Source organism: Camelina sativa, chromosome 15 (genome assembly GCF_030686135.1).
Source record: "Camelina sativa cultivar CO46 ecotype springtype chromosome 15, ASM3068613v1".
NCBI classification, from domain to species: Eukaryota; Viridiplantae; Streptophyta; class Magnoliopsida; order Brassicales; family Brassicaceae; genus Camelina; species Camelina sativa.
In genome coordinates this window covers 6,700,940-6,726,143 of record NC_141894.1, presented here as the reverse complement: position 1 = coordinate 6,726,143, position 25,204 = coordinate 6,700,940, and the positions used below count along the sequence as shown (strand labels likewise).

General features: G+C 34.5%; 3 protein-coding genes across 6 annotated transcripts; all 3 read right to left on the bottom strand.

Annotated features, from left to right (window-relative positions):
• Positions 1-44: 44 nt before the first annotated feature.
• Positions 45-8,156, bottom strand: LOC104745765 (putative leucine-rich repeat receptor-like serine/threonine-protein kinase At3g14840). 4 transcript variants are annotated; one of them, XM_010467099.3, is made up of 24 exons: positions 7,885-8,156; positions 7,602-7,776; positions 4,861-4,932; positions 4,674-4,742; positions 4,504-4,575; positions 4,328-4,399; positions 4,144-4,215; positions 3,965-4,036; positions 3,804-3,875; positions 3,617-3,688; positions 3,461-3,532; positions 3,297-3,368; positions 3,152-3,217; positions 2,987-3,049; positions 2,865-2,906; positions 2,741-2,781; positions 2,265-2,644; positions 2,000-2,192; positions 1,761-1,925; positions 1,565-1,683; positions 1,280-1,490; positions 953-1,190; positions 719-869; positions 45-626 (listed from the first exon to the last, which is right to left on the bottom strand). In XM_010467099.3, the coding sequence occupies exons 1-24, from the start codon at positions 7,985-7,987 to the stop codon at positions 258-260; spliced, it is 3,033 nt and encodes a 1,010-aa protein (XP_010465401.2). In that variant the 5' UTR covers positions 7,988-8,156; the 3' UTR covers positions 45-257. The 4 variants fall into 4 exon arrangements, with proteins under 4 accessions (XP_010465401.2, XP_087343951.1, XP_087343950.1 ...); XM_087487825.1 differs by having other exon boundaries at positions 3,308-3,368; positions 7,885-8,138; XM_087487824.1 differs by lacking the exon at positions 2,741-2,781 and having other exon boundaries at positions 2,265-2,544.
• A 1,992-nt stretch (positions 8,157-10,148) lies between these two features.
• On the bottom strand, positions 10,149-16,966 carry LOC104745764 (putative leucine-rich repeat receptor-like serine/threonine-protein kinase At3g14840). The gene is made up of 24 exons (XM_010467098.2): positions 16,436-16,966; positions 16,167-16,341; positions 15,575-15,646; positions 15,389-15,457; positions 15,223-15,294; positions 15,044-15,115; positions 14,850-14,921; positions 14,690-14,761; positions 14,519-14,590; positions 14,340-14,411; positions 14,186-14,254; positions 14,021-14,092; positions 13,873-13,938; positions 13,713-13,775; positions 13,585-13,626; positions 13,463-13,503; positions 12,962-13,347; positions 12,685-12,883; positions 12,428-12,589; positions 11,719-11,837; positions 11,412-11,622; positions 11,070-11,307; positions 10,814-10,964; positions 10,149-10,735 (listed from the first exon to the last, which is right to left on the bottom strand). The coding sequence occupies exons 1-24, from the start codon at positions 16,530-16,532 to the stop codon at positions 10,331-10,333; spliced, it is 3,069 nt and encodes a 1,022-aa protein (XP_010465400.1). The 5' UTR covers positions 16,533-16,966; the 3' UTR covers positions 10,149-10,330.
• Positions 16,967-20,677: 3,711 nt separating this feature from the next.
• Positions 20,678-23,840, bottom strand: LOC104745763 (uncharacterized). The gene is made up of 7 exons (XM_010467097.3): positions 22,686-23,840; positions 21,934-22,173; positions 21,750-21,839; positions 21,511-21,660; positions 21,290-21,414; positions 21,078-21,207; positions 20,678-20,980 (listed from the first exon to the last, which is right to left on the bottom strand). The coding sequence occupies exons 1-7, from the start codon at positions 23,259-23,261 to the stop codon at positions 20,855-20,857; spliced, it is 1,437 nt and encodes a 478-aa protein (XP_010465399.2). The 5' UTR covers positions 23,262-23,840; the 3' UTR covers positions 20,678-20,854.
• Positions 23,841-25,204: the final 1,364 nt, after the last annotated feature.

Sequence of the window (25,204 nt, the reverse complement as noted above, 5' to 3'; positions counted from 1 at the left end):
ATAATTACTTTTTGGTAGAGAGAGAAAATATAAACCAATAACAATTCAAAAATTTAAATATTTGAAATGATTACTTCTTGAAGTTTACAAAACATCAATCTTTGTGGGACAAAAATAAATTCCAAAACATCAATCTTTGTGAGACAGAGGGAGTATATGAAAATAATCTTTACAAAAAGTAAAATACAAAACGTCATAACAACTTACTCCATATTTTCCTTTTTTTTTTTTGGGAAAATAAAAAACAGAATCCATAACTAATTTCTGGTGTTCCAGGAAGCAGAATCAAGCTTCACAGGGTAAAGATCGCTGGTGTCGGTAGTTGTCGTGTTCGTTATCTCCTCCTCACCTATCATGGCGTAATGCTTCTTCATCGCTCTCTCGCTCTCTTCGTCATTTTCACTTCCTTTGTTGACAGAAGCTTCAAGAAGCTTCTCAACATTCACCGTTGAATGGCCTTCAAGCATACTCACCACAGTCGACATGGAAGGTCTATCAGCCGGAGCTGGACTGGTGCATAGCATCCCTATCTGAATCATCGTCATTGCTTCTTGTCTGTTGTAACTTGTTCCTAGCCTTGGATCTATTACTTCCACCAGATTGTTTTGCTTTCTTAGAACGTGCACCTGTGGAAGAAAATTGAGATACATATGATGCAATGATCTATGGTTTAAGGTTTATGTTTCAGGGTTTTGGAGGTGAACTGATGATAATTTACCCAGTCAAGAAGGTAGAAGATCTCGGCTTTGGATCGTGAGCTCGTGTTGCTCTTTCCATGAACTATTTCAAGAGCAACAATGCCAAAACTGTAGACGTCGGCTTTATCTGTCAAGTGGCCTCTCATGGCGTATTCTGGAGCCATATATCCGCTGCAAAAAGAAAAAGTTTGTTTTGGTTAGAACATATATCTGATAGAGGTGAAAATTCTTGTTTGTGATTGATTGACTCTCACTATGTTCCGGCGACTCGTGTGCTGATGTGTGTGTTTTCTTCTTCGTCAAGCTTAGCAAGACCAAAATCCGAAATCTTTGGATTTAGTTCCTTATCCAGCAAGACATTAGTGGCTTTGATGTCTCTGTGTACAATCTTGAGTCTTGATTCCTCGTGGAGATAAGCTAATCCTCTCGCTATCCCGACACAAATCTTCTGCCTTGTTGGCCAGTTTAGTGATATCTGTGTCTCTTGAGGACCTTTAATTTGATAGGAACAAAAACATTGTTATTGAGGAAAGAATCGTTTTTAAGCTATATGGTGGTTTAAAAAGGTAAGGTTAACTTACCGAAAAGGGCTCGCGCTAGACAGTTGTTTTCCAAGTACTCGTAAACAAGCAAAAGCTGTTCACCTTCGACACAACATCCGTATAGTTTAACCAAATGGGGATGCTGCAGAGCCGAAATCATAGCAATCTCGTTCAAGAACTCCCGATTCCCTTGTTTTGATTTCGCCGATAGCTGCTTCACCGCGATTGCAGTTCCGTCACTCAATATCCCCTGTATTCATACAATTGATCACAAACCTTAAAGATCATATGTCATTCATTTGTTTCTCACAATATGATGCTAACCTTGTGTACAGGACCGAAACCACCTTCTCCGATCTTGTTTGCAGGATCAAAGTTATCCGTGGCAACTTTGATTTGCCTCAACGAGAACGCACTGATATGGAAATCTAAGTTCTTGAAATCTGAGGTGAAGAAACATAGTTGAGTTTTAGGAACAAAGAGACATAACACAAAATGAATTTGAATGCTATCTAAGTACCTTTTTCCATCTGACTCTTAGGTCTTAAGCAGCCTCTCCACCATAATATACCTCCGACTAAAAGCACAAGAAATACGGTCGACGCAATTACACTACCAACCACAGTACCAACAGAGCTTCCCCCACCAGATCCAGAGCCAGGTTTTTCCTGTGGTGGATCAAAATCTAGAGCAAGATAGTGTGAGGTTTAGCAAAATTTACCTGGATCTACCGATAGTTTGAGGTTTAGCAAAGCTTACCTGGATCAACCGATACAGCAGATATGAGAGGACCATATACACCTCTCACAGGAATAGCTTGAGTTCCTTTGCCAGCCCACTGCAATCTTATTTCCAGTTTCCCATTTGTAATCGTGACCGGAAATTTCTTGACCACAGTATTTCCCACACCTGCCTCATCAACAATATTGAAATCTTTCGCCACAAGTTTACCCTGCAAATATCACATCAGCCCCAATTGATTCATTTATACAATATATATTCCTGAACGTATATGTCAAATTACCTGAACGTATATGTCAAAGAATCTTCTTCCCAAATTGTTTGCATCGAACGTAATTTCAGCGAAATGAAGATTAACCGTATAGTTTCCTTCTCCAAGACACAATGCCATGTAAGTGAGGGAGATGGCCGAGAGACGCGCCTGCGTATAAAGCCTAAAATCTATGCTAGAATCTGATATATCAAGCTCTGATGACCTCGTCCATTTGACTTGGGTTGCCAAATTGCTACTCCGATCATCATCCAAGAAGTTTCCCGTGTTGCTACTAACCCACCCATTTTTACTATCATAGAAACCCGGTACATCAAATGTGTCAGCATCATACAAACTCCCATCGCTTGTTATTTCATTACCACCACAGTTTATATGAAGGCCGAAGAAAGCTGAGAACAAATGATATGGAAGGAATCACCGAAAATAAATCAGATAGGTGTTAACGGATATGGTTTTGTAATGTATATGTAGCTTTAAAGACTTACTTTTAGGACAGACATATTTACTCAGACAGAAAACATTTGTGCTGTAGCAAAACAAAACGTTTACCAATATTCTAGTGAGAGTGTGTTATATAGATCCAAATCTTTAAAAATTTATGATAATTACGAGTTATTTGTCACTAAAGGGCTTGTGCTTGAAAACGTATTCCTGCAAATTATCAAGAAACTTGTAAGCTTTATTACGAATTCGAAGGCATAAGATGTTGAAATGTTTATTGTTCTTCTTACACGGATTTTTCTTGACATTCGTCAGTTCTGGTATCTTTGGAAAAGTTATTGTAAGCAAGATCACTGCAATTAAAGAAAGAATAACCCAAGAAAAATGTTACATCGCCTGTTGTCACTACAAAAATAAACTGTGTTGTATAATATATATAGCTGAAAAAAACTCACATCGTGTCTCCTTTGTCGACCATCCAACTTGGTACTTCCCCGTTTAACATGTTACTTGTAAAATATCTGCAACGTCACAAAACAAAATTTTCATTGCTCCATAGAAAGCTTCTGGTGAAACAGTGGAAAGAAGAGGAGAGCATACATGTAATCTACATTTGAAAGAGCGGCATATGAATCGGGGATTGGTCCACTCAGTTTGTTAAAGCTAAGATCCCTGCGAAATGAGTCTCACAATGTCAGCTTAAATTCCTTTCCATCTTCGATAAGTCGATTTTGTGCTTGCCGTAGAAAAAAGAGATTACTAACAAATTCTTTACGGCTATCCTCTCTCCAAGATACGTAGGTAAGTGTCCTGTAAGGTTGCAGTTCCTAAGAATCCTGCGACGAGTATAAACAGAAGTTAGCTAGTTGAAGGTGGAAGAAACCAAAACCAAACTCGTCTAGTGTGAGGCTCAAACTCACAAATACTTCAACGATTTCATGTTGGTTACTGGCGGAAATGGAGATTCAGGTCCACTCAAGTCAGTGATTCTCCTACAAAATTTCAAATTTGGAACAGAGTAAATATACATTATTGAAGGTGGTGAGTCAGCCCATGAGATGAGAGGCGGAAATAATGAACCCCAACATGCAAATTTTGTGTACTTACAAGTCTTTTATGGTTCCCAGAAGACCAATGGCACTAGGGATCGGTCCAACTAAACCACTTGCTTGAATAACCCTGATTGATGAAGCAAAGCAAACATTTCAATATTTTATAAGTAACAAGTGAAAAGTGAAAGATCTCATTAAGCTGAAAGGACTGCTTACAGTTTCTCAAGTCCTTTCCAGTTCTGGATGAAATCTGGTATAGTACCAGTGAACTGGTTGTCGCTAATACGACTATACACCAAGAGAGGAAAAATATATATAAAACAAAAAAAAGTCAGAAATCTCCAGCAAAACTTAACATATGTTCGATGATCAAATAAAAACACAGCAATACTTACAAATCAGTCAAAGTAGTAAGTCTGGCGAATGTACTTGGGATTTCCCCGGTCAAGTAGTTTGAGCTAAGAAGCCTACAAAGAATAAAACATATTCTCAACACCAGCAAAGACCAGTATCAACACCAACAAAGACCTACAAAGAAAAGAGAGAAAAAAAGAGTAACAGTCTGGTAGAACTTCTTACAGTCTTTGAAGGTTGGGAAGATCTCCGAGCTGTGGCGGTAAGTTCCCTGAGATTTGGTTGTATTCCAAGACACTAAAAAAAACCACAAAATGTTCCGGAAATTATAAACCAAAAACCATAAGTTAGAGTAATCTGAAACATTAGTGAGAGCAAGAGATAAAAGAAAGTGTACTCACAGACTATAAAGGTTTGTAAGGTTTGCAAGTTCTTTTGGGATAGGACCAGTAATCCGGTTTCCAAGTAGTGAGCTGTATCATTTTCACCATCATTGCCAACAAAACAATACTCAATCAACCTCTATACATAAATAAAGCGCATATCAAAAGATAAAGGCATAAATTCATACATGGCTATAAGTGATGAGGATCCCCATTCGGGAGGAATGTAACCCTTGAGATAGTTTCTAGTCAGATCACTGTCGAGAAAGAAGAGTAAAATGAGATTATTATACTAACAGATATTGAAACAATAAGAAGAACAGTAGAGAGGGTTAAAAAAATTTGGTGAGTGAGTGAATATTTCTGCTTGCTTACATCTCTTGCAAGAAAGGAAGTCCTGAAAGATCTGTAGGAAGAGATCCTTGAAGGTCTTGTCCCTTGAGAGTTCTGAGTTTAACAAGAAATAAGAGGGGAAAACAAATAAAAAGACAGGTTTTAAAAAGCGGTTTGCGAAATTCATAGGCCCATATATTGTCGGCCCAATTTCAATCAGCCCGAAAGTAAAAACATTAGTAAGATTCACGGACGTAATAACTACTGTAATAAGAATATTAAATTAGGTAGTTTTATTAGATTCAAGGACGCGTAAAAAAAAAAAAAAAAAAAAAAAAAGTAAATGACACCCACACCCACTTTGGTGTTGAGTTGTTTCAGGAAAATCCACTTTGCAAACTCCCTATATTTTCTCTACAGTAAAACCTCTATAAATTAATAATATTAGGACCAAGATATTTTATTAATTTATTAATTATTAATTTACACTATAAAATAATTATTATTAATTTATATATATATTTTTAATTGTTTAAATTTTTAAAAATTATGAATTGAGATAATTTTAGCAAAATACATAATTTTAGCAAAATACATAATTTTCCAATGTTGTAAATTTTATGGTTTAGGAATTGAGCTTATAATATTTAGAAAATATTTTTGACAAATAATTACAAATACTATAGGCAAATTGACTTATACACATGACATACATAAATTCAAATTTATGAATAGTATTAATATAGTCTGTCAAATTATTAAATTGTAAATGATGCATATATATAAAAATTGAAAACTTTAAAATTTAACTATGTTTATGACATGTTATAAAATATTTTAGAGATATAGTTATAGTTTGAAAATACAACATTACAATTGTTATATAGAACATACATTATTATATCACTATATATATATGTAAATTTACATGATTATTAATTTATGATATTATTGAGACCATATTTTACATGGAGATTTCAAAAAAATATTATCTTATTATCTTATCGAATTTTGTTAATTTTTACACTGGCCTGACTTGGGACCAGCAAAATTTATTAATTTATAGTTTTTATTAATTTATAGAGTATTAATTTATAGAGGTTTTACTGTAGTTTTATGCTTATATGTCCATATCCCTTTTACATTTTTGTCCTCAGAGAAATAGAAGGTAAGTGGGTGAAGTAGAGAGAAAATAACAACAGACAATTCTTTTTGTATTTTTCCTCTTTCTCTTTTTTTTTTTTTTTTGTTTTCTTCTATGTTTTTTTTTGTTTTCTATCTCCCTTTTTATTCTTTTCTTTGTTGTGACATTTTAGTTAGTTATTATCAAAAATTTATCTGTTCATTTTTATACAATAGATTATAATTAAATTATTTATACATTTTAAGATGTATATTGCTATATTTTTTTTTTGAATTAGTAGATTATAATTATATTTTTTCTACATCCACCAAACTATGACCACATGTGTATCCACCAAACTATGACCACATGGATATATATGATCAAGATGTTCAAGTTAAAAGGAAATTATTGGGCTATACATTTAAACCCTAAATCCTAAACATTTAAACCCTAAATCCTAAACTATGACCGCATGGATTGCTTATCATGGATTCGGTAATATGATTTTACTATTGTTTTGCATCAAAATATATATATATATATATATATATATATATATATATATATTATGAACATCCAAGTGTATCCACAAAACTATGACCACATGGATATATATGATCAAGGTGTTCAAGTAAAAAGGAAATAATTGGGCTATACATTTAAACCCTGAATCCTAAACATTTAAACTCTAAATATTAAACTATGACCACATGGATTGCTTATCATTGCATCATAATATTTTTGTTTTTATTTTTTTTATGAACATCCAAACATATCCACCAAACTATGACCACATGGATATCCACCAAACTATGACCACATGGTTTGCTTATCATGGATTCGGTAATATGGTTTTACTATTGAACAAAGTTTGATAGTCTAACTTGAGGAAAGTATTCTCTTTTTAAAAGAATAATTTCACAAATCATAACTGAATCAGCAACCTAAATTGCAAATTCTCTAACTCCCACCAAATTACATCCACCAAAAACACCTAAAATCCAAAATTAAACCTCTCTACATCTGAAAAGCATCATTCACTTATTGTTCAAATCAAACATCAATCTAATTATAGTTTGAAGATGAGAAATAAAGAGAGGATGGATAAGAAGACTGAAAAATGAAAGTGTATGAGATAAAAGAGAGACAAGAGAATGGAGAAGAAATGATTGAGTTTGGTAATGAGAGAAAGAAAGAGATAGAGACAATTAGAGAAACCATGGAAGGAGAGAGAAAATATTAGAGAGATGGAAATAACAGAGGAAAAGAGAAGAATTGTAAAATAGTAGTTAGATGTATTGTTGTTAATAAAGTTTAAGTTAGAGAATAGTATAGTCAATAAACATATAAAAAGTATAACAATAGCTAGAAGTCGGTGTAGATGAAAAATTAAAAAAAAAAAAAAAAAGTCAATAGGGACGGCGTCAATAAAATTGTCTACATTGAAGCATCTATAAAAGCTACTACTAGTACTTGTATTAAAGATTAAATAAAAACAAGTGGAATCAATTAAATTAAAAAGTCATTGGTATTGTATAAGCTTTAGAAAATGAGACCTACTACTTCAGTGCCTAAAACTAAAATATTTATGATTTTATGTCGTAAAAAAATTAAAAAAAAAAAAAGAGGGAAGAAGAGAGATGAAAAAAGAACGCACATGTTGGTGACGTGGCAAGTGCCGGAGGAGCAGTTACAAGTAACGGCGTCTTCGGCTCCCTTAGGCTGGTTAAGAGTCCTCCATCCGCCGTCAGATGAAGTTTCGTTGCATGGATCCACCGTGAAATCCCAATCAGTCTTCTTCAACGCCGTCGCTACGATTTTTAAAGCTTCGACTGCCAAAATTACAGATGGAGAGAGAGATAGAGAGATAGAGAACAAATTCGTTTAACACCGAATCGAATCATCAAACACATAAGTATCATATAAAACAAATACAATACCTTCTTCTGGGGCTAATGTTGCAGAGGATACGAAGCCGGAGAAGAAGATGAAGAAAACGATGAAGAAGTAAGAAGAGAGGAGAAGTTGTCGACTGATCGACATTTCAACATTCAATTTTTAATGGAAGATCTGATTTTTTTTGGGAAATGAAATTAAATTAGAGATTTTATTGTGAGAGGACGGAGACATGCGATGTTATGGAAAGAGTGAAGAAGGCGTTGCCTATGAGTATGATATGATGTGAGTATGTGACGACGAATGCCCGAAGACTGAAGAGGAGAAAAGTAAGTCAACGTTATTAAAAAAAGATAATAAAAAAAGGTGGAAGAAAAATACATATATTAATATAAGCATCCGATTTAATACCCCAAAAATTAATTATTGTTATTTTCATATATTCACGATTTCGTAACAAAAATAGAATTTTAATTTTATCGTAACAATCTCTATTTATTATTAATATATAGTATTAAAATAATAATATTGAAAATTTTCCATTTTCTTGTTTCACTTAAATTTTCTTAATATTTTTTTTTTTTTGTCATCTGAATTTTATTAATGAGCCAAAGAAGGATACAAGTTAGAAATTACAAGAGCTGGCGTACTATTGAATGTCCCCAGAGTCATTAGCCCAAAAGAGGGAAACTGATTAAAAACAAACACTTAAGCAAAAATCTAAAGAGGTACAAATGATTTGTGGAAAATAAAACCTAAACACTATAATTGTACAAATGCACGAGATACTCCCGCTTCCGCTTTGCTTCTCTAGAGAACATTATGAGTCAGAAGCACCAATTAGGCCGGATCAAGTCTCACACCGACGCCAAACCAGACGCCAAACCAGAAGCAAAACCGACAGAGAGGAAAGCAAGATACCATCGCGACCAAAGACACAAATACAACTACCCAAGTACCTCACCAGCCAGACGATGAGAGCAAGAAACCCTAGGGACAAAGAAAACTTTGAAATCGACTGGAGAGAAGCCACGCAAGATCAAATGTTCTTACACACGGACATTCGTCGACCCAATTTCAGACACGGACATTCGTCGACCCAATTTCAGCGACCTACAAACATAAAACTGGTGACATCCTCGCAAGAGAAGAACTAGAGAACGATTTCACTGCTTCGACTAAAACCTAACTCCAAAACTTCACAAAGAAACTCAAAGAGAGGCTAGTAGGTGACTCAGCAATAAGATACCATCCAAATGACTAACACCAAGAGCGAACCCAGAGAAACCCCACCACCACAATCCAGCAAGAGGACTCGAAATAGAGGTAGAGCAAAGATCCAAAATCAAAACCAAAAACCCGAGCCATATCCAACTATTCAAACCTAACAAACCACAAAGAACCTTAACGGAACCCATGGCCACGCCATACAACCCTAGACAGACCTCTAAACAAAGGACTTGGAACTCAACAAACCACTATACTAATCTCACAAACAACAACTAACGGCATCATCAAGCAAACAGGAGATATACCAAACACGCTTAACTTGGTGGGATTGAGATCGATTACGAAACACGGAATCAAAACCAACTTTCTGAAAGAAGAAACCCCTCGATTAAAAACCACCGAGCATCAAAACGGGTTTGATCTGGATCTTCAAAAGAAAGGAGAGACTCCACCGAACTAGCAAAAGAAGACAATCCATGGCCAGACAAGGACAGGGGCAAGAAGAAAAAGCAATTAAACACAAAAGAGACACAACGCCGGGGCTATAAAGCCACCAGACATTGGCCGAAACAGAGACGGCGACTAGTTTGTTTATTTAGAGAGGAGAGAGGTGGGAGAGAATTAGGTTAGAGGAGAGAGACTGCTCCATTCTATCTTAATTAATCTCAATTTTCTTAATATTACACTAAAACAAATTTTGGTGCACAAAAAAAAAGAAAAAAAAAACACTAAAACAAATTTTATAGATAAAAATTAGCAAATACTCCACAGATTTATTTTTTTTTTATTTTAAATTATAGTTTTAAGGGGATAGAGTTTAGCATTTAGGTATTAGTATTAGGATTTAATTTTAAAATAGTAATATTTTTAAAAAATTTTAGAGATAATATGCTAAATTTAGAAACAAAAATTATTTTTGTGTTCTGTTGTAAAAAAAGAATTATATTGTTGATGAGAATTGTCCTAAATAATATATATGTATTTATTGTTCAAAAAGAGATGTTAACAGAACATGTACATGTCTTCACTCAGCATTATCTCATCTTAAGTGTTTTAGGACATTTTGATTCTCTTAAGATAAATAAACAGCCTCGCTTTCAGTTTCATGTAATGTAATCTTCTGATCGTCGTAGATAAAATAATTATCATAAAAACAAAAAAACAAAATAAAAAACTTTACAAAAGCAAAATACAAAAACGTCATAATAACTTACTCCATAATTTTCTTTTCATTTTGTGACAAAAACAGAACCCCCATAACTAAGTTCTGGTGTTCCAGTAAGCAGAATCAAGCTTCACAGGGTAAAGATCGCTGGCGTTTGCGGTTGACGTGGAAGACGACGTGAAAGGTCCGTCGGTGGTTGTCGTGTTCGTTATCTCCTCCTCACCTATCATGGCGTAATGCCTCTTCATCGCTCTCACGCTCTCTTCGTCCTTTTCACTTCCTTTGTTGAAAGAAGCTTCAAGAAGCTTCTCAACATTCACCGTTGAGTGGCCTTCGAGCATACTCACCACAGTCGACATGGAAGGTCTATCAGCCGGAGCTGGACTGGTGCAGAGCATCCCTATCTGAATCATCGTCATTGCTTCTTGTCTGTTGTAACTTGTTCCTAGCCTTGGATCTATTACTTCCACCAGATTGTTTTGCTCCCTTAAAACGTGCACCTGTGGAAGAAAATTGAGATACATATGATCCAATGATCTAGGGTTTAAGGTTTATGTTTCAGGGTTTTCGAGATTTACCCAGTCAAGAAGGTAGAAGGTCTCGGCTTTGGATCGTGAGCTCGTGTTGCTCTTTCCATGAACTATTTCCAGAGCAACAATGCCAAAACTGTAGACGTCGGCTTTATCTGTCAAATGGCCTCTCATGGCGTATTCTGGAGCCATATATCCGCTGCAAAAAGGAGAAATTTGTTTTGGTTAGAAGATTCTTATGTCAAATGGCCTCTCATTGGTCAGCACAAAGGTGAAAATTCTTATTTGTGATTGATTGACTCACTATGTTCCGGCGACTCGTGTGCTGATGTGTGTGTTTTCTTCTTCATCAAGCTTAGCAAGTCCGAAATCCGAGATTTTTGGATTTAGATCCTTGTCTAGCAAGACATTAGTGGCTTTGATATCTCTGTGTACGATCTTGAGTCTTGATTCCTCGTGGAGATATGCTAATCCTCTCGCTATCCCGACACAAATATTCTGCCTCATTGGCCAATTTAGTGGTATCTGAGTCTCTTGTGGACCTTTAAATTGATAGAAACAAAAAACATTGTTGTTGAGCAAAACAAAAATTGGATTGAAAAGAACGTTTTTAAGCTATGAGGTGCTTTAAAAAGGGATGACTAACCGAAAAGAGCTCGCGCGAGACTGTTGTTTTCCAAGTACTCGTAAACTAGCAAGAGCTGGTCACCTTCGACGCAACATCCATATAGTTTAACCAAATGTGGATGCTGCAGAGCCGAAATCATAGCAATCTCGTTCAAGAACTCTCGATTCCCTTGTTTTGATTTCGCCGATAGCTGCTTCACCGCGATTACAGTTCCATCAGTCAATGTTCCCTGTATTCATACAATTGACAACCCCTTAAAGATCATATATCATACATCTTTATTTCTCTCATAACAATGCCATTTCACAGTATGTATGATGCTAACCTTGTGTACAGGACCAAAACCACCTTCTCCGATCTTGTTTGCAGGATCAAAGTTATCCGTGGCAACTTTGATTTGCCTCAACGAGAACGAACTGATCTGGAAATCTAAGTTCTTGAAATCTGAGGTGAAGAAACACAGTTGAGTTTTAGGAAGAAACACATAACACAAAATGAATTTGAATGAATTTGAATGTTAAAAAGCCATCTAAGTACAGTAAAACCTCTATAAATTAATAAAACGGGACCATGAAATTTTATTAATTTATAGACAGTTTTAATTTACCTATTAATTTATAGAGAGACTTTCCTAATTTGGTACAAAATATTAAAAATAAGATTTAATTTTTATAACTAATATTTTTATAAAATCAATTACAATGAAAATAACAATTATCATGTTTTCAAGATAGCATTCAAAGATTTTTATATAATAAAAATATTAAAAATAAACTCTAATAAAAATTAATGTGTAGATATATACATATATTTAGATAATTTTATATAATTATTAATTTATATTATTGATGAGAACATATATATTATTGATGAGAACATTTATATTATTGAGTTTCAAAAAAATTATTATTTTATTATATTATCGAATAGTGTCCAAAATTACATATTTATTATTTTAGATTTTATACATATATTATTGAATAATTATAATTTTATTTTAATTTATAGAGGTTCTACTGTACGTCTGTACCTACCTTTTTCCATCTGACTCTTAGGTCTTAAGCAGCCTCTCCACCATAATATACCTCCGATTAAAAGCACAAGAAACACTGTCGAAGCGATTACACTACCAACCACAGTACCAACAGAACTTCCCCCACCAGATCCAGTGCCAGGTTCCTTTGGTGGAATAAAGTCTATAGCAAGATCATGGGAGATAAAGTCAAGAGACAAAAACACTCAAACAAAGGAACAATCTCTCAGAGATAGTTTGAGGTTTAGCAAAGCTTACCTGCTGGATCTACCGATACAGCCGATATGAGAGGACCATATACACCTCTCGCAGGAATAGCTTGAGTTCCTTTCCCAGCCCACTGCAATCTTATTTCCAGTTTCCCATTTGTAATAGTGACCGGAAATTTCTTAACAACAGGTTTTCCCACACCTTTTGCCTCATCAACAATATTGAAATCTTTCGCCACAAGTTTACCCTGCAAATGTCACACCAGCCAATTGATTCTTCTATACAATATTTCTGACAATCAAGAAAAAAAGTTTAATCAAATTACCTGAACGTATATGTCAAAGAATCTTCTTCCCAAGTTGCTATACAAGTGTTTATCATAAAGCATAATTTCAGCGAAATGAAGATTAACCGTATAGTTTCCTTTTCCCAGACACAATGCATAGTACGTGAGGGAGATGGCCGAGAGACGCGCGTGTGTATAAAGCCTAGAATCTATGCTGGAATTTGTTATATTAAGCACTGATGAATTCGACCATTTGGTTTTTCCAATGTTAGTCCGATCATCATCCAAGAAGTGTCCCGTGTTGGTAGAAACCCACCCGTTTCCACTATTGTCGAAACCCACTGTATCCCGTGTGTCAGCATCATATTTAGTCCCATTGCTTGTAATCTCATTATCACCACAGTTTATATGAAGGCCGTAGAAAGCTGAGAACAAATAATTAGTAACCGAAGACAAATCAGATACGCGGGTTTTGACCAAAAAGAAGAAAATCAGATACGCAGATATGGTTTTATAATGTATATAGCTTCACCGACTTACTTTTAGGACACACATATTTGCTCAGACAGGAAACATTTGAGCTGTAACAAGAAAAGAACGTAGTATGAATATTCTAGTAAGTGTTATATAGATCCAAATCTTTTAAAAGTTATGAGAATTACGAGTTATTTGTCACTAAAGGGCTTGTGCTTGAAAACATATTCCTGCAAATAAAAAGAATAAAAAAAAACCGTAAGCTTATTGCGAATTCGGAGGCATAAGAAGTTGAAATGTTTATAGTTGTTCTTACACGGAATTTTGTTGACACATTTCAGTGTTGGTTTCTTTGGAAAAGTTATTGTAAGCAAGATCACTGCAATTAAAGAAAGAATAACCAAAGAAAAATGTTACATCGTCTGTTGTCACTACAAAAATAAACCGTCTTGTATATACAGATGAAAAAAACTCACATCGTGTCTCCTTTGTCTAACATCCAGGCTGGTACTACCCCGTTTAACATGTTGCTTGTAAAATATCTGCAAGGTCACGAAAAAAAATTTCGTTGCTCCATCCACAGAAAGCTTTTAGTGAAACAGAGGAAAGAAGAGGAGAGCGTACATGTAATCTACATCTGAAAGAGCGGAATATTTCGGGGGGATTGGTCCACTCAGTTTGTTAAAGCTAAGATCCCTGCGAAATGAGTCTCACAATGTCAGATTTAATTCTTCTTTTATCTTAGATAAACCGATGTTATGTTTTCCGAAAAACAAAGAGATTACTAACAAAACTTTCAAGGTTCTGCGATCAAGATAATCAGGTAAGTTTCCTGTAAGGTTGCAGTTCCGAAGAATCCTGCAACGAACAGAAATGGAAATTAGCTAGTTGAATGTGGGAAGAAACCAATACCATATTCGTATAGTCTTATGCTCAAACTCACAATGTCTTTATCGATGTCATGTTCTGTAGGGGAGGAAATGGAGATTCAGGTCCGCTCAAGTCACTGATTCTCCTACAAAATTTCAAATAGTGAAAAGAGTAAATATACATTATTGAAGGTGTGGCCGTCCATGAGAGGCGGAAATAATGAACCCCAACATTCAAAGTTTGTGTACTAACAAGTCTGTTAAGGTTCCCAGAGGACCAATGGCACTAGGAATCGGTCCAACTAAACCACTTGCTTGAATAACCCTGATTGATGAAGCAAAGCAAACATTTCAATATTTTATAAGTATCCAATACGGACATCGAAAAATGAAAGAATCACATTAAGCTGGAAGTATTGCTTACAGTTTCCGAAGTCCTTTCCAATTCTGGATGAAATCTGGTATAGTACCAGTGAACTGGTTGTCGCTAATACGACTAATATATATATATATAAAACAAAAAGTCAGAAAATCTCCAGCAAACATATGTTCGATGATCAAATAAAACACACAGAAATACTTACAAATCAGTCAAATTAGTAAGTTTGGCGAATGTACTTGGGATTTCCCCGGTCAAGTAGTTTGAGCTAAGAAACCTACAAAGAGTAAAACATATTCTCAACACCAGCAAAGACCAGTAATTGTTTTTTATTTATATAAAGAAAAAAAAAAAAAAAAAGAGGAACAGTTTGGGAGAACTTGGCAAAAAAATTCTTACAGTCTTTGAAGGTTGGGTAGATTTCCGAGCTCTGGTGGTAACTTTCCTGAGAGTTGGTTGTATTCCAAGACACTGAAAAAAAACACCACAAAATGTTCCGGAAATTATAAACAAAAAAACAAAAGTAAGAGTAATCTGAAACATTAGTGAAGAGCGAGAGATAAAAGAAGTGTACTCACAGACTATAAAGGTTTGTAAGGTTTGCAAGTTCTTTTGGGATAGGACCAGTAATCCGGTTTCCAAGTAGTTCGCTGAATTTTCACCATCATGCCAACAAAACAAAACTCAATCAACCTCTATACATAAATTAAGCGCATGTGAAAAGAGAAAGGCATAAATTCATACATGGATATAAGTGATGAGGATCCCCATTCGGGAGGAATGGAACCGTTGAGATAGTTTCTAGTCAGATCACTGTCGAGAAAGAAGAGAGTGTATGACGACAGTTAAGTTAGTTAAAGTGAGAGATTATTATACTAACAGATATTGAAAAATTGGTGAGTGAGTTAATCTTTATTTATGATTGCTTACATCTGTTGCAAGAAAGGAAGTCCTGAAAGATCTGTAGGAAGAGATCCTTGAAGGTCTTGTCCCTTGAGAGTTCTGTGTTTAACAAGAATTAAGAGGGAAAATAAAATAAAAAAGAGGTTTTAAAAAGCGGTTTGCGAAATTCATAGGCCCATTATATTGTCGGCCCAAGTTCAATCAGCCCGAAAAACATTATTAGATTCACGGAGGTAAAAGATTAAATTAGTTATTTTTATTAGATTCACGGACGCGTCAAGAAAAAAAAAAAAAGGGGTCAATAGCGACGGCGTCAATAAAATTGTCTAGATTGAAGCATCTATAAAAAGCTACTACTTGTATAATTTGTATTAAAGATTAAATAAAAACAAGTGGAATAAAATTAAATAAAATCATTGGGATAGTAATAAGCTTAGAAAAAGAGACCTACTACTTCAAAGTTCAAACAAAGTCTAAAATTTTAAAATTCATCAACACTATATATATATATATATATATTTAATTTCTTCAGTGCCTAAAACTAAAATATTTATGGTTTTATGGCGTGAAAAAAAAAAAAGGGAAGAAGAGAGAGAGAAATAAAAAAAAGAGAACGCACATGTTGGTGACGTGGCAAGTGCCGGAGGAGCAGTTACAAGTAACGGCGTCTTCGGCGCCCTTAGGCTGGTTAAGTTTCCTCCATCCGCCTTCAGATGAAGTTTCGTCGCATGGATCCACCGAGAAATTCCAATTAGTCTTCTTCAACGCCGTCGCTACGCTTTTTAAAGCTTCGACTGCCAAAATTACAGAGAGAGAGAGAGAACAAAATCGTTTAAAACCGAATCGAATCATCAAACAGATAAAAATCATATAAAACAAATACAATACCTTCTTCTTTGGGTAATGTTGCGGAGGATGCGAAGCCGGAGAAGAGTATAAGAGAGACGAAGAAGAAGAAGAAGAGAAGTTGTCGATTGAACGACATTTCAACATTCAATTTTGTGTATGGAAGATCTGATTATGAAAAATGGAATTTAAAGTCGAGATTCTTATTTATTTTTGTTGAGAGGAGCAGAGAGAGAGATTTTTGTTGGCGATGGAAAGAAGAAGAAGAAGAAGAAGAGTGAAGAAGCGTAGCGAGGGATGCCCCTTATTTGCTTAATGTGACGACGAATGGGGAAGACATTTGAGAAAAATGGAGAGGAGATGAGTAAGTCAACATTTATCTAACAAAAGTTCTATTTTTTAAAAATGAATAATATTCATATATTTTGGCCTTTTTCTATCGTTTTTAAATAAGTAATAAATCAATTTTTAAAATTGAATAGGAGGATAGGATTTAAAATGTGCTACTTGTATGATATAAACATAGTGGGTCAGGTTGTGTGGAAAAACAAAGATGGAGCCAGCGAGTTTGTTGTATACATCAATATTCAATATACATTCATTTTGAATCTTCTTCTTCATTTAGATTTTAATTTTTATTATTTTCTTTGATGTATATTTTTATTATCTTTTGATTCCTATAGACGACTTAATTAAGAATAAACTATTAAAAAGCATAATGACTAATATTTAGGTGATCTGAAAGAAAGAAGAAAAAAAAAGAAAGAAAAAATTCTAAAATATAAACTTAAGAAAAATTGAGTTATCTTATATAATAAAATTCATGGTCTAAGAAGCTGACAAGTGGTATTGTATGTTCTTTAAAAAAAAAAATAGTTCATTTATTATATATGTTAATCTCACTAATTAATCAAAACATTCTTAGAGGGGGTATTGGTTTAGAATTTAGAAAGAATTTTAATGACTTTAAAAGTTAGGTAAAATATGTTGTTATTCAATCAAGACTTTTTAAAACTCTTTAAAAGTTTTGTGTTTTGGTTGTGGATTTGTAAAAAGTTATCTAAAGTCTTGATAAATCTAGTGTTATTGGATTAAGAGTTTTAAAAAGTCATTAAAAGTTTTATGTTATTCAAGTAAAACAAAAGAATCTTGGATTGTTAATGAATTCAAATTTTATGTTATTGGTTTAGGATTTTATATCATTTCCTTCATAACAAAAGTCATGAAAACTCTTTCATCAAATAGAAAGATTGTGAAAGATTTTATGAAAGATTTGACAAGATTAGGAAAAACAAATCATCAAGATTTAAAAAAACTTCCTAAACAATCTCTTAGAATCCTTCATTTTTATTTTCTAATTTCCTATGATTTTAAAAATCAGCAAGATTTTAAAAAAACATAAAATCATTAAAACTCTTTCTAAATCCTAAACCAATACTAATCTAATAACTTTGAAAGTACTAAAAATTTTAAAATTTACACACATACTATAATCAGTATAATATATACAATTCAAATTTTAATATTAAAATATTAAAATTAGCTTTTAGATAATAATTCATAAAACCTGATAAATTTTAGTTTACAATTAATATATCTTAGTTACAATATTTATGCTAATTAACAATTCAACATTGAATGATTCTTAAAATAATTAAATATATGTATATTAGTTCTAAAATATTGCATATTTCACAAATATTGCATATGTTGGAGTCATTCTGTAAGGCGTCAAGAGATTAGACCAACATGGTAGTAATCCCTGCAATGACTGAAATACATTCTCAAACTCTTGAACCACCCAAATACCTCTAACCGTAGATTGTCCCACCAACTTAGGCATAGCAATAGTAACCAAATAGGTCTCACAATCATTCTCGATCATCTTCCATATCTATATGATCGAGATCACGAGACACTCTGACGTCGGTTTCATTCTGTGAAATACCAACTTTCTTCCAAACCGCTCAAGTGCTACTTTCCCCGATGACAATCTAGATGTTTTTTGTACCGATCCGACCAATCCATAGCAAAGATAACATCATACAACTTCATGGAACTGATAATCAAATCTAATGACATTAACTCTCTTGCAATCAAAGTCCACATCCCTCGTTCGTCCAAGTACTGCCAGTAACTCGCCTCCCACAACATTAACGACTCTACACCGTCCACCAAAATTCCCTCTAATTCGAAAATATTGTATATTTTACTATATTTATTTTATGCACGCATCGTTTGAGACTTTTCTAGTTTACTATTCATAGATTATTGATATCATAAAAGGATAGACTATAGATGCTTTAAAAAAAAAACTATAATATTTGATCATAATTTTTATTATACGTTTTGGCTCCATTACAAGGTATGGACCGTTTGGTAGTCTTTATATACAATGACTATAGTTTAATCATTAGAATGGTTATGGTACGGCACATATATAAATTGGGTTAATATAAGATCTTTTTGTCTGTTTTTTTAATATAATTAATCGTATGTAATTTTGTAAACACTAAACATTATGAAAAAAATCGAAAGGTCTTTAATATCATGGATATTAGATGTTTGAAGTAATTGTGAACACCATTATGCTTTGATTTGGTGGGACTTGGCGTCATAATTAAATTTCTAAAACTATTATAGTCAATTGGATACCGCTATATAGTTCGGGTAGAGTCTTCGACCTACACACCAGCAAGAAGACGAAATAGTAATAGTTAACGCAGCAAGTTCCACGATGGAGACATACAACTTTTTCTTGGCTTTTTTTTTTCGTCTAGGAAAAATAAATGAAACTTTAAAGGTACGTGCGGTCGTAATTAGTGTATTCTGGCTCATAGAGTCATAGGTAAGGTACTAAGGTATACACGTAGACAAAAACAGATACTTCTAACATTGTTTCGGTTAAATCCATAAATGTATTTGACGTGGATTGCCTAAGTATATGATTTTTCTTGTCGTTATTGTTATTGTTATTTGTTGTTGTTAGTTTTTTCCTTTTCGTTATTTCAATCTATATCTGATCGTCTCTAGCAGATGGATGTATAGCAGTAGAGGCATGAAGATAATGATAAGAAATCATATGATGAGGTAATAGCCTAGTACGAATTAAGGTAGAGTTTTTAACTTTTAGATTACAGAAGAACGTTGACGTACGTGGTTTATATATAGTAGGGGATATATTAATGTGGTGTTGTTTACAAGATTTTTCTACGTCCAAGAGTCAATATTTTCACCACAGAAGAAATGGTGTTCGTCCATCTTAGATCATTGTAGCTTTTTATTAAAAAATTATTAAGAAAAAAGATTATAGTTGAAGCGAATGAGCATTATCAGACATCGTAGATTAGATATCAAGAAACAAAATTGAGAAGGATATTCATAAAATCTAAACGCAAGTATCAGTCAATGTGTAGTTGTTTGCGTCAACCTTTGTTGTTCTCGAATTCACATGTTAATTTGGAACGTGAAATGTTTTTATTTCCATTATTTTAATAACTCGAATTTTGGTTTCTTTCTCTTGAATTAATTTGTAGTTTTCTTCTTTTCCGTCTATTTCTTTGTATAATTTCCAAGAGAGGAAATTTCTAATCGGATTTCGTAATATTTTATCTTGTTAGTTCCAAACCATTCGTATTCGTTCATTGAACCTTCGATCAAAGAATAAATCTACTAGTCGTAGACAAGTCAAAGCCAATCTTATTAGACTCGAGATATAAAAGTAACCACTCATCGTTTTTGATAATTAACAATAATGAATAGTCGTCGAACAGTTCTCAAACTTTAAGTCATTTCCTTCAGTGGAACCTTTATTCAATTCTTCAGTACTACTTTCTAACGTAACAATTTTCTCAATAAAGAATCGAGTCCACAAAGTATTTCGTACTATTTTATGATAATATGTACGGCATTTGGAATTCGTTCAAAGAACATTTTCTTCCTCTTATATTATAACCAAAAAAATCAGAGAAAATGTACGTAGTTAAGTTTCCTTTGGGTCAAAACATCGTCAAATTGGATGGATTATTAGAATAAACAAAATAAAAAAAGCACGGGTTCTCTAATTAGGTTTGCAGTCAATGTCGTGTACCAACTTTTGATATATTTGTAACGTTTAGTATTTAAGGTCCTACGATCCAACTGTAAGTGTCAGTGACCCACTGGCCACAAGACATATATAATTGCCTACTTTTAATACACTTAATTTATTTTCAAAACCTTTTAACAAAAGAAATTAACATGTGAATAACATCTTCGATGTGCTGAAAGCCTGAAACCAAGCAATGTGAAACTGTAATCTTTAACGTGGTGAAAATATCTGCCAGACTTACAGAGACACAGACTTGTGAGTTAACTGAGTAGTAAACTACCATATACAAAAGTTACCGAAGGGAAAAACAGTCTTTTCGAACATATGTACATGTAAACTGTAATCTTTCTATGTGATTATTGCGGAAAGATTCAGAACTCGAAAGCGTTATTAAACTGGACAGAGAAAGAAGGCTGGCCAATACTTGCAAGTGGAGTATCAGCTCTAACAACTATTCCCGTTCGTCCAATGTTCCCATTCAATTTCGACCGACCCAACTGCAGTTTTCGATTGAGAAGTTATGGTAACTAAAGAGAGAGGAAAAAAAAAACAGTCAGGTTTGAGAGAACTGAAAAGAGAAGAAGGTTTGCTTACAGATACAGAGGCAAATGCTGAAGGATGTGCGTTGAGCGCGTAGCCGCATATCAGATTCAAATCATCCCTCAACGAGTGAATAACTTCTGCTTTGATCCCGGGATTGCTTCCAGCGAATGTGGGACATACACTGCTCCGGTTTTATGAATTATGTAAGTTCAACAAATTCTTTATCAGTTAAGAGGGAAATAGAGTTAGATAAAGCTGTATACCTGACTTGAACTGTCGGTTTCATCAGTAGTCCAGATCTACGCCAAGCCAAGGGTTGAGCAAGGTCCAAAGCAAATGATTTGTCAGGCCAATGTACCATTGGTGTGATTCGGGTTCCGCATTTATTCTGTTCCACAAACAAAGAGATTTACAAAACCACAATTAAGTTTACTATGAGAAGAAGCTCCATATGGATCATGATGGGTTCCTATCTCTATCTAACCTTATAAGAGTAACTAAATCTCATGTCTCCTGGATATTGGCCCTGTGCTTGAAGAAGACCGCCACAGAAAGGCACAAAACCACTTATCGTCAGTCCTTCGCCAGATACATATGTCAACTGCCCGTTTGGGAATTGCACATCCATAAATGACTGTCCCAAGCACAAATACGAAAAGTTCAGGGAATCAGTTCCAGATAAGTGAGAACATAACAGTAGCTTTAAGGGAAAGAGCAGCTTACACAAGCTAAAGGATTGAGAGAGAGCATTGACATCATAAGCCACCTTCGATGCTTTGACCATATAGCTGGACAGAGTGAATGCATACCTTTCTGCCAAGCCAATTAACAGAATTATATGAGTTTCAGGATAGAATTCTAAAAGGAGAGAAGATTCATTGAAGTAGGAAATTTTGTTGAACCATACCTTCCTATCATATCCATACCAGAGCAAGTGTTGTTTTGACAAGTGTAACGGTAAAAGAAGCGTTGAATCGCGTAGAAAGAGGAGTGGTCCAAGCTGGAGAAGAAAGAGAGACGAATTTCCATCGCTTGCAGTAGAACTCGAATGTGAAGCTTCTACCCTCCAGAGGTCTCCTCTGGCTGCCAGTGAATGTTCCATACCATTTGTCCTACTGTCATAACTTGATGACATATCAATTGTTCCCTGCATTCCTCGAGAATTATACAGTTACTAGATCAATAGGCAGAGAGAGAGAGAGAGAGAGAGAGAAAAACAAACATAAAGAAATAACTTTCAGTCTTGCAGTAACTTCTCTAAACAGCAGCAAAAAAAAAGGACCTCAAAACCCACAGCACAGTGTCCAAGCTTGCATTATTTTCTTCAAAACATCACTACTCCCCAGTAGGTTTATATTTAATTAGCTTCCAAATATCACTAGTTTCTTCCGGATTCACAGTGACATTACCACAAACCTAATTCTAGTCTCACCAAATCAGGATCAAACCAGCATCTATACATCTAAAAGATATACATCCTCATTCTCTATAACCCGTTCTCTATAAGCTAACTTACGTTGCAACTCAATCTAGAGATATCCATGCAGCAATATCAAACTTGAAGGCAAGACATTTATTTATATAATGCTATAAACCACACACAAATTCAGGTGAAACACAGGAGAACAAGAAGCCTCAAAATCTGTTGAAAACAAGTACCTTCGATTTTCCAAGCAATCCAGCCGTTCTTAGATAGGAATCAGCAACTTCCTCCTCAGACATAGTAACAGAAGCAGTATCATCTGTTTTAGAAAACCCTGAATCCCTCAACCGTTCTGCAGCCAATCCCAAATCACCTTTTGTGTTCACATAAGCCATATGGCTCCTTTCACTCTCCACAGAGACAACAAGGTTGTTATTCCCGTCGTGCAGGAACGGTATAGGCAAAGGCAACCTCCTAAAGAACTGCTGAACCATAACGTTCAATCCAGCACCAAAATCAACACCAGCTTGACCAATCTTATTCCCAATATCGAGAATCGCAGAGACACCGTTAATTGGTTGATTAATAATACCAAAACTAGAATCCTTAATAACACTGAAATGTTGACTTGGGAACTCGATATCGAACAGTTTTGCCTTGTGAAGGTTCATCTCTGTAACGACAGGCGGCCATGGAAACGAAGGTGGGTTTATCTGAATCAAACCTGTAAAACCTTGAGCAAGTCGATCAGCTAAGTCTTGCCCATGTCGTTGAACCTCTTCCCAAGCTTCAATAGATCTCTCCACTGACATCTTTTTCCTTGCTTACTCAAATCCTCATGCGAATCAAAAACACGGAAAGCTTCGAAATTTATGAGTGTGAAACCAGAATCGAATTAGGGCTGAAGTCAAAATTAGGGTTTTGACACAAACTCAACAGAAACTCGCGAAACAGGGGAGACAAAGACGAAAAGATCGGAAATTTAGGGACTTTAGTAATTCAAAGCGTTACAGAGATGGCCATGGAATCAAGGGAATTGAAGTTGGAAAGAGAGAGAAGAGCTTTGATTCTTTGAATGACGCGAAGTGGGTAAAGCACACAGATTCACCTTAAACCAGTTACCGCCACTTTGAATTGAAAGCAAATACCTTTAGGGTCACTTGATGATGATGATGATAGGTCTCTTCTTCACGCAAAACAAGTTTTAACCAAGAAATTTGTGATTTTTATTCTTTTGAGTGTTCACTTAATCTTTGTCCGAAGCCCAAACAAAGAGAACCTCTTCGAGTCTTCTTCCCCTTTCGTACTTTTAATTTACGTCATTTCCTTATCCAGAAACCCTCTCAGCCAAGTAGAGGGTGATGGATAAAGTATCAATAACCTAACCGAACTCTTACGTAACCGGTTCATTAATAATCGGGTCACTCAAATGGGCCTGTTTATTAAAAAAGGCCTAGCTCTTTCATTCTCCGTAGGCCTAATATGAGCCCAGTTTCTTATCTTGGAAAAAATGAAAGAAACTTTTTGAAGTTTACGTATGCGAGAGAACAGGCAAATGCAACTAAGATAATAAACAATAGCAAAAGTGAACATAGAATGATAGAATATAGATGATTCACTATTAATCGGTATATACAAATAAATAGCTAAAGTTGACACTGTAAAGTGTAAAAAAATATGTTCATGGACAATGGACATTCGTATAAAACTATAATATAAAAGTTGCCACCTGCATGGTAATTGGTAGCGACAGATAAAAGGGAGAAGAATAAGGTATTAAAGTATTTAACGTTGTAAGTTGTTTGTACATAAGGATTAATTTTGGAACGTTGGATATAAGTTACTTTTCTTATTTTATTTTCTATGTGCTGCATGGCACTAAATTTATCACATCAATTAAACAAACCACATGATTCCTCTAATCTCTATAGGGGGGTTTCTGATTTGGTGCTGTAGTGTACTCCCACTTTGATTTATATCTTCTTTGGGAGATACAATAATAGTAAAATTTGTTGATAACTTATAATATTAGAAAATATAATGATTGTTGTCTTGCTCTTTTATAGGCCATAACGTTTCTTATTTATACTATTAATTCTCAAAATTTATTGGAGAATACATCTTAAGCTAGAGACAAAAGAAGTAGATCTGCAAAAGAATACACTAAGCTAGGTTCTTTATTTGCCGTCAGAATACACTAAGCTAAGCTATTGGCTAGATTCTGCAAACCTCACTATCAATATTTTTATATATCTTCAATCAAAATTTTCTATATGAATTAGTATATAACATTTACGTAAAGCATGATAAATCCGTATCTTCTTATCACATCGCATCTCCATCCCCCTAATATGAGGTATTCTATTTCTCTTTGTTGTGACTCGCGAGTTTGAATTCAAACACAATATCCCATTTTGATTATGTTTACTCTTTCTGCCCCCGCCACTTCTCTTCTCCACGTCAAAAGAAAATCGTGTTTTCTGCATTGAGTAACTCATATATAATGTATTTTAAGACGAAATTAGAGATAAAATTAGTTTTTTGTGCACATATTCATCTTACCAGTTACGGCCATGCACTGATAGCAACACCCAATTAAAGAATTGATATTTTAAGTATGAAATAAAATCATATGTCTTGGCTTACCAGTTACCGCCACTTTGATAGCCTCTTTTCTCACACAAACATTTTGTTTTGTTTTTTTTGTCACACAAACATATTAAGCCAAGAGCCAAAGGTATTAAAACGCATAAGA

Coding starts and splice junctions, on each gene's coding strand:
- LOC104745765 (XM_010467099.3), bottom strand. CDS start 7,987: ATGTCGATCAGTCGACAACTTCTCCTCTCTTCTTACTTCTTCATCGTT. Junction 1,926..1,999: donor TGCTGTATCGGTTGATCCAG/GTAAGCTTTGCT, acceptor ATCTTGCTCTAG/ATTTTGATCCACCACAGGAA. Junction 870..952: donor ACACGAGTCGCCGGAACATA/GTGAGAGTCAAT, acceptor TTCTTTTTGCAG/CGGATATATGGCTCCAGAAT.
- LOC104745764 (XM_010467098.2), bottom strand. CDS start 16,532: ATGTCGTTCAATCGACAACTTCTCTTCTTCTTCTTCTTCGTCTCTCTT. Junction 14,922..15,043: donor CTACCCAACCTTCAAAGACT/GTAAGAATTTTT, acceptor TACTCTTTGTAG/GTTTCTTAGCTCAAACTACT. Junction 14,255..14,339: donor ATGACATCGATAAAGACATT/GTGAGTTTGAGC, acceptor TGTTCGTTGCAG/GATTCTTCGGAACTGCAACC.
- LOC104745763 (XM_010467097.3), bottom strand. CDS start 23,261: ATGTCAGTGGAGAGATCTATTGAAGCTTGGGAAGAGGTTCAACGACAT. Junction 21,415..21,510: donor GATTTAGTTACTCTTATAAG/GTTAGATAGAGA, acceptor TTTGTGGAACAG/AATAAATGCGGAACCCGAAT. Junction 20,981..21,077: donor CAGCATTTGCCTCTGTATCT/GTAAGCAAACCT, acceptor CGAAAACTGCAG/TTGGGTCGGTCGAAATTGAA.